Genomic DNA, 13,295 nt, shown 5'->3' with positions numbered 1-13,295 from the left:
TGTGTGTGTGTGTGTAACTGACAGATTGCTGTGAAATCAGTGGATACAATGTACAGCTTTCATTTGGACCTCCTTGAAATGTGAGCATACGAAGCTAAGAAATGAAGTTTTCAAAAAGGGAGACAAAATTAAGAGTACACTTGTTTAATGTGTACCTAATAGAACTCATTTCACTTAAAGCTCAGATTTTGTTACTAAAGTTTAAAAATTTCAGTCCACCACTTCATACTCATTATGATGGCTAATACTAAAAAAGAGAAAAGAAAAAGGAAAGAACACGTGTCGGTGAGGATATAGAGAAATTGGAATCCTTGTGCTGGCTGGAATGTAAAATGGTGCAGTTGCTATGGAAGACAGTGTGAATGTTCCTCAAAAAATTAATAATAGAATTAACATGTAACCCAGCAATTCTACTTCTGGTTATATACTCAAACGAATTAAAGTAGTAAATTGAAGAGATATTTGTACACTCATATTCCTAACAGCATTACTAGGAATAGCCAAAATGGGGAAGCAGTCTAAGTGTTTGACAAAACGTGGCAAAAACATACAATGGAATACTATTTTATTTCTACTAAAAAGTAGAAAAATTCCAACACTTACTACAATGTGGATGAAACATGAAGACATTATGCTAAGTGAATAATTCAAGGATGAACTTTGAATACAGCCAGACATGAAAGGAGAAATGCTGTATGATTCTATTCATCTGAGGTGCCCAGAGCAGTCAGATTCATAGAGAGAAAATAGAACCGCGGTTGCCAGGGGCTGGGAGGAGAGGACAATGGGAAAATGTTTAACGCGTACAAACGTTTAGTTTTGCAAAGTAAAAAGAGCTCTGTTGGTAAATCAAAATACATGGTGGCACAACAGTGTGACTGTACTTAGTGCCTTGGTTATACAATTAAAATTATTCAAGAAGATAAAGTCTACATTATATCTATTTTACCACAACTTTAAAAAATTCTACTCCAGACACATGCCTTCAAGTTGCTACCCTAACAAGTTTACAGACAACCAGTGACAACTGTCTATCATTAAGTTTCTTTTTAAAATTTGTGTTGGTGTAAGTTTGCTACCAAGGTGATATCTGACACTTCAGCAAACTATTAATGGAAAAATTTTTCAAATTATATTCATATTGTAACTGTTGCATTTTGAACTTTTATTTTCCAGAACTGTAGAAGAACAGCCAAAACTGAGAAAGGAAGCTGTTGGATCTATTGAGATAGTAAGTGAAATCAGTTAGAAAGTACATGCATTAGAAGATTTTAGAGACTTCTCAGTAGTGCATAGAATGATTTTGTTTATTAGATTGCTTCCATTATTTGTGGGAAAGAGGGAACTAAAAGAATTCATTGGCCGGGCATGGTGGCTCACGCCTGTAATCCCAACACTTTGGGAGGCCGAGGTGGGTGGATCACAAGGTCAGGAATTCAAGACCAGCCTGACCAAAATGGTGAAACCCTACCTCTACTAAAAAAAAAAAAAAAAAAAAATACAAAAAAATTAGCCAGGCATGGTGGCAGGCGCCTGTAATCTCAGCTACTCAGAGGCTGAGGCAGGAGAATTGCTTGAACCCGGGAAGTGGAGTTTGCAGTGAGCTGAGATAGTGCCACTGCACTCCAGCCTGGGCGACAGTGCGAGACTCTGTCTCAAAAAAGAAAAAAAAAAGAATTCATTAAAGTATCATTTCCAATAGGAAAAAATATAAACAATCTCAAAATTCCACAATAAAGGATAGGGAAAAATAGCATAACATCCACATAATGACTCAGTGTTTTAAAAGTGTTTGTGGGGTGTGTGTGTGTGTGTGTGTGTGTATGTGTATTGTACATAAATGTTACCAAAGGATATTTCTGAGTGGTGGGAAATTATCAGTGACTTTTACTATCTATGTTTACATTTCAGTGTATTCCAATGATTCTGCATTGTTATGTGTTGTTATTATTTTTATAGTGTTACAAATCCTTTTAAATCAAAAATAATTATCTAAGTATTTTTTAAAGCCTGTGTATCAGAGAATGTGTCTGTACACTTCTTTGAAATCATGTTTAAGGAGCGTTTCATGCATGTGTTCCCAGACATGGCCTTTACCCACTCTAATCTCTGTGTCAGCCTGGCTATCAATGTTATGTCCCTACAAATATACATGAAACAGCCCCTGTTTTTTCAAAAGTCAATTAAAAAAAAAACTGAATAGTAGCAGAACATGACAAACTTTATCAAGGAGATAGCATTATTCTGGAGGAAGGTGGAGGAGCAGATACTCTCTTGATGTCCGTAATGCTGAATGCAATGCTGTGGAAGTAACACTATAAATATTTATTAGCTATTGCACTGATGAATGGAAAAATAATATTTTGGTCTCCATTCATAAAATATGCAGTAAGTTCCTCTTGCTGTTATTCAAATCTAATTACATTTTAATACCATTTAAATTTTATTTTGGCCTCTCTCGGTAAGATAAATAATCTATATTTTCAATTTTCCTCATGATTTGGTTTTGGACAGATGCTATGGGGACCTACTACAGAATAGAATAGAAGGCATTCAATAGATGGCTTTCAGGCATTTCTTTCTTATTCAAAACAGCCCTTAAAATTATCATTGACCTCCTTAAATATCCTTATTTACAGGATAGGCATTGTTCTGGGTAGAAAAAAAATCTAAGGAATTTAAAATCATCACAAATATAATTCATTACATTTTTACTAGTTAGTTCTGGTCACTGCACTTAGCCGTGCCATTGCTATGATGCCAGTGAGCCTAGAGCATTGAAAGTGTGCACATCAACTTTCCATAAACTAAGATATTGTCATTGCAGTCTTCAAAATACCTTAACTTATTCCAAAACCAACCAAATGGAATAAAGTTTCTGATTCATATCCACATCTGACCTGACTTGTGTCAGGTATCTACAATTTGTACTGATTTAGCTGCTTTATTTATTTTTATTATTATACTTTAAGTTCTAGGGTACATGTTCACAACGTGCAGGTTTGTTATATAGGTATACATGTGCCATGTTGGTTTGCTGCACCTATCAACTTGACATTTACATTAGGTATTTCTCCTAATACCATCCCTCCCCCAGTCCTCCACTCCCCAACAAGCCCCAGTGTGTGATGTTCCCCACCCTGTGTCCATGTGTTCTCATTGTTCAACTCCCACCCATGAGTGAGAACATGCGGTGTTTGGTTTTCTGTCCTTGTAATAGTTTGCTGAGTATGATGGTTTCCAGCTTCATCCATGTCCCTGCAAAGGACATGAACTCATCCATTTTTATGGCTGCATAGTATTCCATGATGTATATGTGCCACATTTGCTTAATCCAGTCTACCATTGATAGACATTTGGGCTGGTTCCAAGTCTTTGCTATTGCGAATAGCTAGCTGCTTTATTTTTTAATGCCTTTAAAGGAGATGGTAAATTCTTAATTTTGGTATTTGTTTTTACTTTAGATATAAATACATATCTATGATTTTATGCATTTATTTACCATCTTAATCAATGTATAAAGTCATGTTTACTAGGTGGCAAAGGCTGTAGGCTGCTGTTGTGTGTGTGTGTGTGCTTGGTCTGTTTGTTTGTTTTACAGTTGTGGTGCTACCGTGCTTTGTTTTCCTCAGTTCCGCTTTGCTGATGGACTGGACATCACACTCATGATCCTGGGTATACTGGCATCACTGGTCAATGGAGCCTGCCTTCCTTTAATGTCACTGGTTTTAGGAGAAATGAGTGATAACCTTATTAGTGGATGTCTAGTCCAAACTAACACAAGTGAGTATATGATTATTTTTCTGTATCACTGAAGACACAAAAGCATTGAACAAAGCAAACAAACAGATTATTGTATTGTAAAACAGTATCCATATAATATGTATTTAAGTCATTTATTCTGCTATATTGCTGGGCACTGAAGAAAAATTCTTCATGACCACCGAGGTCTATAATTGAATTAAAATAAATAAATAAATAAATAAATAAATAAGAAACAAAATCCCCTATTAGTCAGGGTTCTCCAGAGAAACAGCATCGATAGGATGTGTGTTAGAAACAGAGAGACTGCGTGTGTGTGTGTGTGTGTGTGTGTGTGTGTGTGTGTAAAGAGTGAGATTTTAAAGAATTGGCTGGCTCACATGGTTATAGAGGCTGGCAAGTTCAAGAGGGTGGGCTGGCATGCTGGGGACTCAGCAGAGAGCCAATGTTGCAGTTCAAATCAGAAAGCCATTTGCTGATGTTATGTAGGAATCATCTGAAGTCCTCAATAGTTCAGCTTGTCTCTCTAAGAATTCAAATAATTTTTTATCAGAAGTGGTGATTACATCAGGGTTTAATCAAAGGCTTGGGCCATCCCAGGCCACTAGGATGTAACACATCCTTTAAAAGGAAGAAATCAAGGCCGGGTGGCAGTGGCTCATGCCTGTAATCCTGCACTTTGGGAGGCTGAGGCCAGTGGATCACCTGAGGTCAGCAGTTCAATACTAGCCTGGTCAACATGGTGAAATCCCATCTCTATTAAAATACAAAAAATTAGCCAGCCATGGTAGCAGGTGCCTGTAATCCCAGCTACTCGGGAGGCTGAGGCAGGAGAATCGTTTGAACCCAGGAGGCAGAGGTTGCAGTGAGCCAAGATTGCACCATTGCACTCCAGCCTGGGCAACAAGAGCAAAACTCCATCTCAAAGAAAAAAAAGAAGGAGAAGGAGAAGAAGAAGAAATCATCAAGTATGATCAAATCTTTCAGTTTAGTAGCTACTTAGTTTTTTTTTGTAGTAGTTCTTAGCCATGCGTGGCACTATATAACAAAATGCAGAAGAGAAGCAGAAAATTGTAGAACTAGAGACAGATACCCTGAATTGGTGGTGAGAGGAACTAGCCGATTAGGTGTGGAAAAGGTATTTTCATATTGCCCTTATTTGTAGGCATCTTTCGTGTATCCTTTGTAGCATCCTATTTCAGGGTCATGTCTTTCAAGGTGACATTATTCTTTAGATTTAAATTCCAGTGATTCTCCTATGCACTGATGTAATGACTATGCAGTATTTTTCATCTGGTGGATATTATAATTACTAGTAATTTCCTAATTTTATATGCTTTTCCCCAAATTACACACTGGAATTATTGTTATAAATATTTATTATAACTGGGAAAAATAACTCATTACAACCTAGTCTGTCTTTTCATCAACATTAGCCTTTCATTGTTCATTCTACTTCCCTCTGTGCTCTATTTGACTTTAAATTCTAATTTATACCTAAATTATACCTTCTTGTTTTCCAAAAAGCAAATCTGTAAAGCAAAAATGAAAAATCTTCAAAGCAAAAAAAATCTTTAAACTCAAAAGCAAATCTTTTACATGTACTAATCTTGAGTGAGATAAACCCATTGCTTCCATCTCTGTCTTTCCATGATCTCCTGCTTAAACAGTTATGTTTTTTTAATATTTTAATAATATAAACAAAATTAAGGATATAAGTAAAAATCTGATATATTAATGATGTAAATTGATATATATGCTAAATAATTTGTTGTTAAACAAATGGAGCCACCAGTTCACTGAGTAAACATTTATTGATTGTCTACTACATCTCTATGAACAAATGAACGAATGAATGTGTGAGTACATGAGCAACCTGGCAACCTAAGGCCATCTGCTTGGGAGTATTCTTTTTGTTAAATTTATTCTGTAATTGATTGTCTTACCTGTTTCGGATAGGCTAGACACTACATATCTAATTGCTATTGCTGTGAATTCTAATTTTTGTTGTTGTTCAAGGCTTCTCCAGTTTCCTGGTTTTACTGAATGTGGTAAACATATAGAGAAGTTCAATAATGATTTAGATAAATTCATGGATATTATTGGTATATTATAACACATTGTTAAAGAGAAGTAGGGATATTAAGAGGCAAACCTTCAACCTTCTAACATTGATTTTCCAGAGGATAATAGAGCAGGATTATTCATTCCTATAAATAAAAATATGAATAATAGCTATCATTAGCTGGGGATCCATTTTTGTGTGAGTCCTGAACTTTCCAAAATATTACCTCTATCAATATAATCTACACACTGAGATTATGCCTTTTTTATAAGACTGCAGGAACCATTTTTAGAAACAATGTTTATTTCCTTTATTTGCTCAGTTAAATCTTATTGAAATTTCCATTCCTGCCATATGAATTTTGGTATTTTTTCCTACCACAATTCCATAAATAGAATAAGGGAGAAATGATTGTTTGCATATAAATAAAGATCATAAACATTGTAAAATGTGATGATGTTATGGTTATAACAGATGAAGAATCATGATGTCTGCAGTTATTTCAAATGTTGATTATAGAGGTTTAAGGAAGAAAATTATAATCATGGATATCAACCACGGTTTTGTGTTATTGGTGAAATCAGGACTTTGGTATATTAATCAGTGTACAATATTTTTTTCTACTAGAAGATATATAGAAAAGTTTACATAGAAAACTTATAACCTTTAAACATTGTTGGTTATACTCAACATGTTTCAATGAGCTTTCCGTTTTCCCCATGGCTAATTCTTCTAGAACTTTCACACATGTTCTTGCTTTTCTTGGACTTTTGAAATCATTCCCTGGAGTGTTTCAAACTTAATTTAAAGTGTATAATCTCTGGCAGAAGCAGGGAATTTTATTACTATTATTTCCTGATTGTTGTCTGATCAGAGATGTCCCAAATAATTCTTTCCAGTTATGAGCTACATGGTTAATTCTTCCTTATATTTTTCCAAGCTGCATGAGTACTTCTCGAGAGCAGAGATAATTATTTCCAGTTCTAGGTTAAAGAATAGAAAATGAGATGATAATAAACCTGAGTGTGGGCAGTAAATCTGTTGTCTTAAGAGTGCAATATATTTGGTTTGGAGGGCTATCTGTGTAACAGTATGACCAATTATAAATTAATTTCCTCTATATTTTAAATAACCTTTTTTACAGCAAATTATCGGAACTGTACTCAGTCTCAAGAGAAGCTGAATGAAGATATGACTCTGTAAGTCCAAATTAAATGTTAATATCACATTTGTTGAATGATGCTTTATTTAAAGCTTACAAGAAAAAAGCAACTGAAATTTTGTATGACCATTAATATTACATAACAAATGATTAAAGCAAACATATCCTCTTCTTTCATTAGGTATATAAAATACAATTAGTGCATATTTTTTCTTCTACTTGAAAGGTGTATAGGTTGAGTTGTAGTTGACAAAGTTGTCATCAATTTAAAAATTGTAAGGATTTGCATTTTTGTAGCAATTTTGCCTCCTAGCAATATCCTGGGAAAGAAAGGACTTCATTTTCCTTGCAAAAAATTATATTCCTTATGAGCCTCATTGAAAATTCTATTTCTTTAAACATTAAAAATCAACAAATAAATAGTAAAAATAATAAAATACTTTTTAACATAAAAATAGTAAGGTTTTACTCACAGTAAATTTAGAGACTAATTATTCAGACTATTATGGTAAAGTTGTATCCAAACAAAAAATTGTAAAGTATGAATAATAAATAATTTATAGGGATGCTCTGTTTCGTAATTTTAGGTATTAAACAGTATGGTTTATTTACTCAATATGTTCTGAGTTTCCTAGATAGACACTACCTTTCTCAGTATATTGACTGGATTCTCGTACTGCCTCACTAAAACTTTCTGGGTCTTTACTCTAAACCTAAGTGATTCCTATTCTTTTCCCCCCAAAATGAAGACACCATGTTGTCAAGGGACACCCATCACATTGCAGTGACATCTTCTGGGCCTTAATTCTTTTTTTAATTAAAAAAATAATTGACACACAATAATTATACATATTTATGAGGTACATAGTGATGGTGTCATACATATAACGTATAGTGATCAGATCAGATTAATTAGCATATTCATTATCTCAAACATTTGTTGTTTCTTTGTATTGGAAATATTCAGTACCTTTCTTCTAGCTATTTGAAATCATGTAATATATTATTGTTAAGTATAGTCATAGTTAACTATAGTACTATACGACATTAGAATTTATTTCTCCTATCTACCTATAATTTTAGCATTAACAAATATCTCCTTATCCCTTCCTTCTCTCTACCTTTCCCAGTCTCTAGTATCCTCTGTTCTTCTTTAGTTTTAATTCCTAATATGCCCTGTCCAATATGTTAGCCATGGCCATTTGTGGCTATATAATTTTGTTTATAGATTTAGGGGGTACAAGCGCAGTTGTGTTACATGAATAAATTGCACAGTGGTGAAGTCTGGGCTTTTTGTGTAACCATCACCCAAACAGTGAACCTTGCAACCATTAAGTAATTTCTCATCTCTTACACCCTCTTTTACCCTCTCAGCCTCTGAGTCTCCAATGTCTATTATTCCACTCTCTATGTCCATGTGTACACATTATTTAGCTCCCACTTATAAGTGAGAACATGTGGTATTTTACTGTTTCTGAGTTATTTCATTTAAGATAATGGCCTCTTGATCCATCCCTGTTGCTGCAAAAAAAACCATCATCTCATTATTTTTATGGCTGAGTAGTATTCCATGTTATGTATGTGTGTGTGTGTGTAAACATTTTCTTCATTCATTCACTGATGAACACTTAGGTTGAATCCGTATCTTTGCTATTGTGAATAGGGCTACAATAAACATACAAGTGCAGGTATCTTTCTGGCACAATGATTTCTTTTCCTTTGGGTATATACTCAGTAGTGACACTACCAAATTGAATGGTATTTCAATTTTTAGTTCTTTGACAAATCTCTGTGCTGTTTTCCATAGAGGTTGTACTAATTTACGTTACCCCCAATAGTGTATAAGTGTTCTCCTTTCTCTGCATTCTCACCAACATCTGTTGTTATTTGAATCTTTAATAGTAGACATTCTGATTGGTGTAAGACAGTGTTTCACTATGGTTTTATTTGCATTTCTCTGATGATTACTGATGTTGAGCATTTTTTCATATGCTTTTTGGCCATTTGTATGGCTCCTTTTGAAAACTGTCTGCTCATGTCTTTTGCCCACTTTTTTTTTTTTTTTTCTTTTTTATTTTTTTATTTTTTATTATACTTTAGGGTTTTAGGGTACATGTGCACAATGTGACAATGTGCAGGTTTGTTACATATGTATCCATGTGCCATGTTGATTTCCTGCACCCATTAACTCGTCCTTTAGCATTAGGTGTATCTCCTAATGCTGTCCCTCCCCCCTCCCCCCACCCCACAACAGTCCCCGGAGTGTGATATTCCCCTTCCTGTGTCCATGAGTTCTCATTGTTCAATTCCCACCTATGAGTGAGAACATGCGGTGTTTGGTTTTTTGTCCTTGCGATAGTTTACTGTTTTGCCCACTTTTTACTGGAGTTATTAAGGCTTATTTTATTGTTGTTGTTGAGATGTTTGAGTTCCTTGTAGATCCTAGATATTAGTTTTTTGTTGGTTGCATAGTTTGCAAATATTTTCTCCCATTCTACAGGTTGTCTTTTCACTCTGTTGATTATTTCTTTTGCTGTGCAGAAGCTTTTTAATTTAATTAATTTCCATTTGTCTATTTTTGGTTTTGTTGCATTTATTTTTGAGGTCTTAGCCATGAATTCTTTGTCAAGGCCAATGTCCAGAGGAGTTTGTCCTAAGTTTTCTTCTAGGATTCTTATCATCTCAGGTGTTAAATTTAAGTCTTTAATCCATCTTTAGTTGATTTTTGTATATGGTGAGAGATAGGGGTCCAGTTCTATTCTTTTGCTTGCAGATTTTCAATTTTCACAGCACCATTTATTAAATAGGATGTCCTTTTCCCAGTGCATGTTTTTGTTGGCTTTGTTGAAGGTCAATTGGTTGTAGTTATGTGGCTTTGTTTCTGGGTTCTCTATTCTTTTTCCTCGATCTATGTGCCTATTATTATACCAGTACCATGATATTTTGGTTAGTATAGCCTTGTAGTACAATTTAAAATCAGGTAGTGTGATACACCCAGCTTTGTTCTTTCTGCTTATAGTTGCTTTTATTATTAAGGCTTTTTTTTGGTTGCATATGAATTTTAAGATTGTCTTTTCTAATTATGTGAAAAATGACATTGACATTTTGATAGAAATTGCATTGAATGTATAGATTGCTTTGTCCAGTTAAGTCATTTTAATGATATTGATTTTTCAGATCCATGAGCATGGGATGTTTTCCCATTTGTTTGTGTCATCTACAATTCCTCTCATCAATGTTTTGTAGTTTTCCTTGTAAAGATCTTTTAATTCCTTAGTTAAATATATTCTTAGATACTTTTTGGGGGGGTGGAGCAAAGATGGCCAAATAGGAACAGCTCCAGTCTACAGCTCCCAGCGTGAGCGACACAGAAGACGGGTGATTTCTGCATTTCCATTTGAGGTACCGGGTTCATCTCATTAGGGAGTGCCAAACAGTGGGTGCAGGACAGTTGGTGCAGCACACTGTGCACGAGCCACAGCAGGGCGAGGCGTTGCCTCACTCGGGAAGTGCAAGGGAGTTCCCTTTCCTAGTCAAAGAAAGGGGTAACAGATGGCACCTGGAAAATCAGGTCAGTCCCACCCTAATACTGTGCTTTTCCAATGGGCCTGGAAAACGGCACACTAGGAGATTGTGTCCCGCACCTGGCTCAGAGGGTCCTATGCCCACGGAGTCTCACTGATTGCTAGCACAGCAGTCTGAGATCAAACTGCAAGGCCGCAGCGAGGCTGGGGGAGGGGCGCCCGTCATTGCCCAGGCGTGCTTAGGTAAACAAAGCAGCCAGGAAGCTCGAACTGGGTGGAGCCCACCACAGCTCAAGGAGGCCTGCCTGCCTCTGTAGGCTCCACATCTGGGGGCAGGGCACAGACAAACAAAAAGTCAGCAGGAACCTCTGCAGACTTAAACGTCCCTGTCTGACAGCTTTGAAGAGAGTAGTGGTTCTCCCAGGACACAGCTGGAGATCTGAGAACAGGCAGACTGCCTCCTAAAGTGGGTCCCTCACCCCCGAGCAGCCTAACTGGGAGGCACCCCCCAGTAGAGACAGACTGACACCTCACTCGGCCAGGTACTCCTCTGAGACAAAACTTCCAGAGGAACTATCAGACAGCTGAATTTGTGGTCTCATGAAAATCTGCTGTTTTGCAGCCACTGCTGCTGACACCCAGCCAAACAGTGTCTGCAGTGGACCTCTAGCAAACTCCAACACACCTGAAGCTGAGGGTCCTGTCTGGTAGAAGGAAAACTAACAAAAGAAAGGACATCCACACCAAAAACCCATGTGTACATCACCATCATCAAAGACCAAAAGTAGATAAAACCACAAAGATGGGGAAAAAACAGAGCAGAAAAACTGGAAACTCTAAAAAGCAGAGCACCTCTCCTCCTCCAAAGGAACGCAGTTCCTCACCAGCAACGGAACAAAGCTGGACGGAGAATGACTTTGACGAGTTGAGGGAAGAAGGCTTCAGATGATCAAACTACTCTAAGCTACGGGAGGAAATTCAAAACAATGGCAAAGAAGTTAAAAACTTTGAAAAAAAAATTAGATGAATGGACAACTAGAACAACCAATGCAGAGAAGGGTTTAAAGGAGCTGATGGAGCTGAAAGCCAAGTATCGAGAACTACGCGAAGATTGCAGAAGCCTTGGTAGCCGATGCAATCAACTGGAAGAAAGGGTATCAGTGATGGAACATGAAATGAATGAAATGAAGCGAGAAGGGAAGTTTAGAGAAAAAAGAATAAAAAGAAATGAACAAAGCCTCCAAGAAATATGGGACTATGTGAAAAGACCAAACCTACATCTGATTGGTACACCTGAAAGTGATGGGGAGAATGGAACCAAGTTGGAAAACACTCTGCAAGATATTATCTGGGAGAACTTCCCCAATCTAGCAAGGCAGGCCAACATTCAGATCCAGGAAATACAGAGAACTCCACAAAGATACTCCTCGAGAAGAGCAACTCCAAGACACATAATTGTCAGATTCACCAAAGTTGAAATGAAGGAAAAAATGTTAAGGGCGGCCAGAGAGAAAGGTCGGGTTACACACAAATGGAAGCCCATCAGACTAACAGCTGATCTCTGGGCAGAAACTCTACAAGCCAGAAGAGAGTGGGGGCCGATATTCAACGTTCTTAAAGAAAAGAATTTTCAACCCAGAATTTCATATCCAGCTAAACTAAGCTTCATAAGTGAAGGAGAAATAAAATACTTTACAGACAAGCCAGTGCTGAGTGATTTTGTCACCACCAGGCCTGCCCTAAAAGAGCTCCTGAAGGAAGCACTAAACATGGAAAGGAACAACCGGTACCAGCCACTGCAAAAACATGCCAAATAGTAAAGATCACAGAGGCTAGGAAGAAACTGCATCAACTAACGAGCAAAATAACCAACTAACATCATAATGACAGGATCAAATTCACAAATAACAACATTAACTTTAAATGTAAATGGGCTAAATCCTCCAATTAAAAGACACACACTGGCAAACTGGATAAGGAGTCAAGACCCATCAGTGTGCTGTATTCAGGAAACCCATCTCACGTGCAGAGATACACATAGACTCAAAATAAAGGGATGGAGGAAGATCTATCAAGCAAATGGAAAACAAAAAAAGGCAGGGGTTGCAATCCTAGTCTCTGATAAAATAGACTTTAAACCAACAAAGATCAAAAGAGACAAAGAAGGCCATTACATAATGGTAAAGGGATCAATTCAACAAGAAGAGCTAACTATCCTAAATATATATGCACCCAACACAGGAGCACCCAGATTCATAAAGCAAGTCCTGTGTGACCTACAAAGGGACTTAAACTCCCACACAATAATAATGGGAGATTTTAACACCCCACTGTCAACATTAGATAGATCAACAAGACAGAAAGTTAACAAGGATATCTAGGAATTGAACTCAGCTCTGCACAAAGTGGACCTAATAGACATCTACAGAACTCTCCACCCCAAATCAACAGAATATACATTTTTTTCAGCACCACACCACACTTGTTCCAAAATTGACCACATAGTTGGAAGTAAAGCTCTCCTCAGCAAATGTAAAAGAACAGAAATAACAACAAACTGTCTCTCAGACCACAGTGCAATCAAACTAGAACTCAGGATTAAGAAACTCACTCAAAACCGCTCAACTACATGGAAACTGAACAACCTGCTCCTGAATGACTACTGGGTACATAATGAAATGAAGGCAGAAAAAAAAAGTTCTTTGAAACCAACGAGAACAAAGACACAACATACAAGAATCTCTGGGACACATTCAAAGCAGTGTGTAGAGGGAAATTTATA

The 13,295-nt window shown here is 36.7% G+C and overlaps 1 protein-coding gene across 1 annotated transcript in view; it reads left to right on the top strand.

Moving 5' to 3' along the window:
• Window positions 1-13,295, top strand: part of ABCB5 (ATP binding cassette subfamily B member 5) — a 163,251-nt gene that overhangs the window by 9,761 nt on the left and 140,195 nt on the right. Inside the window, exons 3-5 of the mRNA XM_032753440.2 lie at window positions 1,177-1,231; window positions 3,633-3,783; window positions 6,972-7,026. Coding sequence (XP_032609331.1) covers window positions 1,177-1,231; window positions 3,633-3,783; window positions 6,972-7,026 — 261 coding nt within the window. The remainder of the gene's footprint in view (window positions 1-1,176; window positions 1,232-3,632; window positions 3,784-6,971; window positions 7,027-13,295) is intronic.

This window comes from Hylobates moloch, unplaced genomic scaffold (assembly GCF_009828535.3).
Source record: "Hylobates moloch isolate HMO894 unplaced genomic scaffold, HMol_V3 SCAFFOLD_1, whole genome shotgun sequence".
NCBI lineage: Eukaryota > Metazoa > Chordata > Mammalia > Primates > Hylobatidae > Hylobates > Hylobates moloch.
The sequence above is the reverse complement of the archived record's forward strand: the minus strand, read 5'-3'. Positions and strand labels throughout refer to the sequence as shown.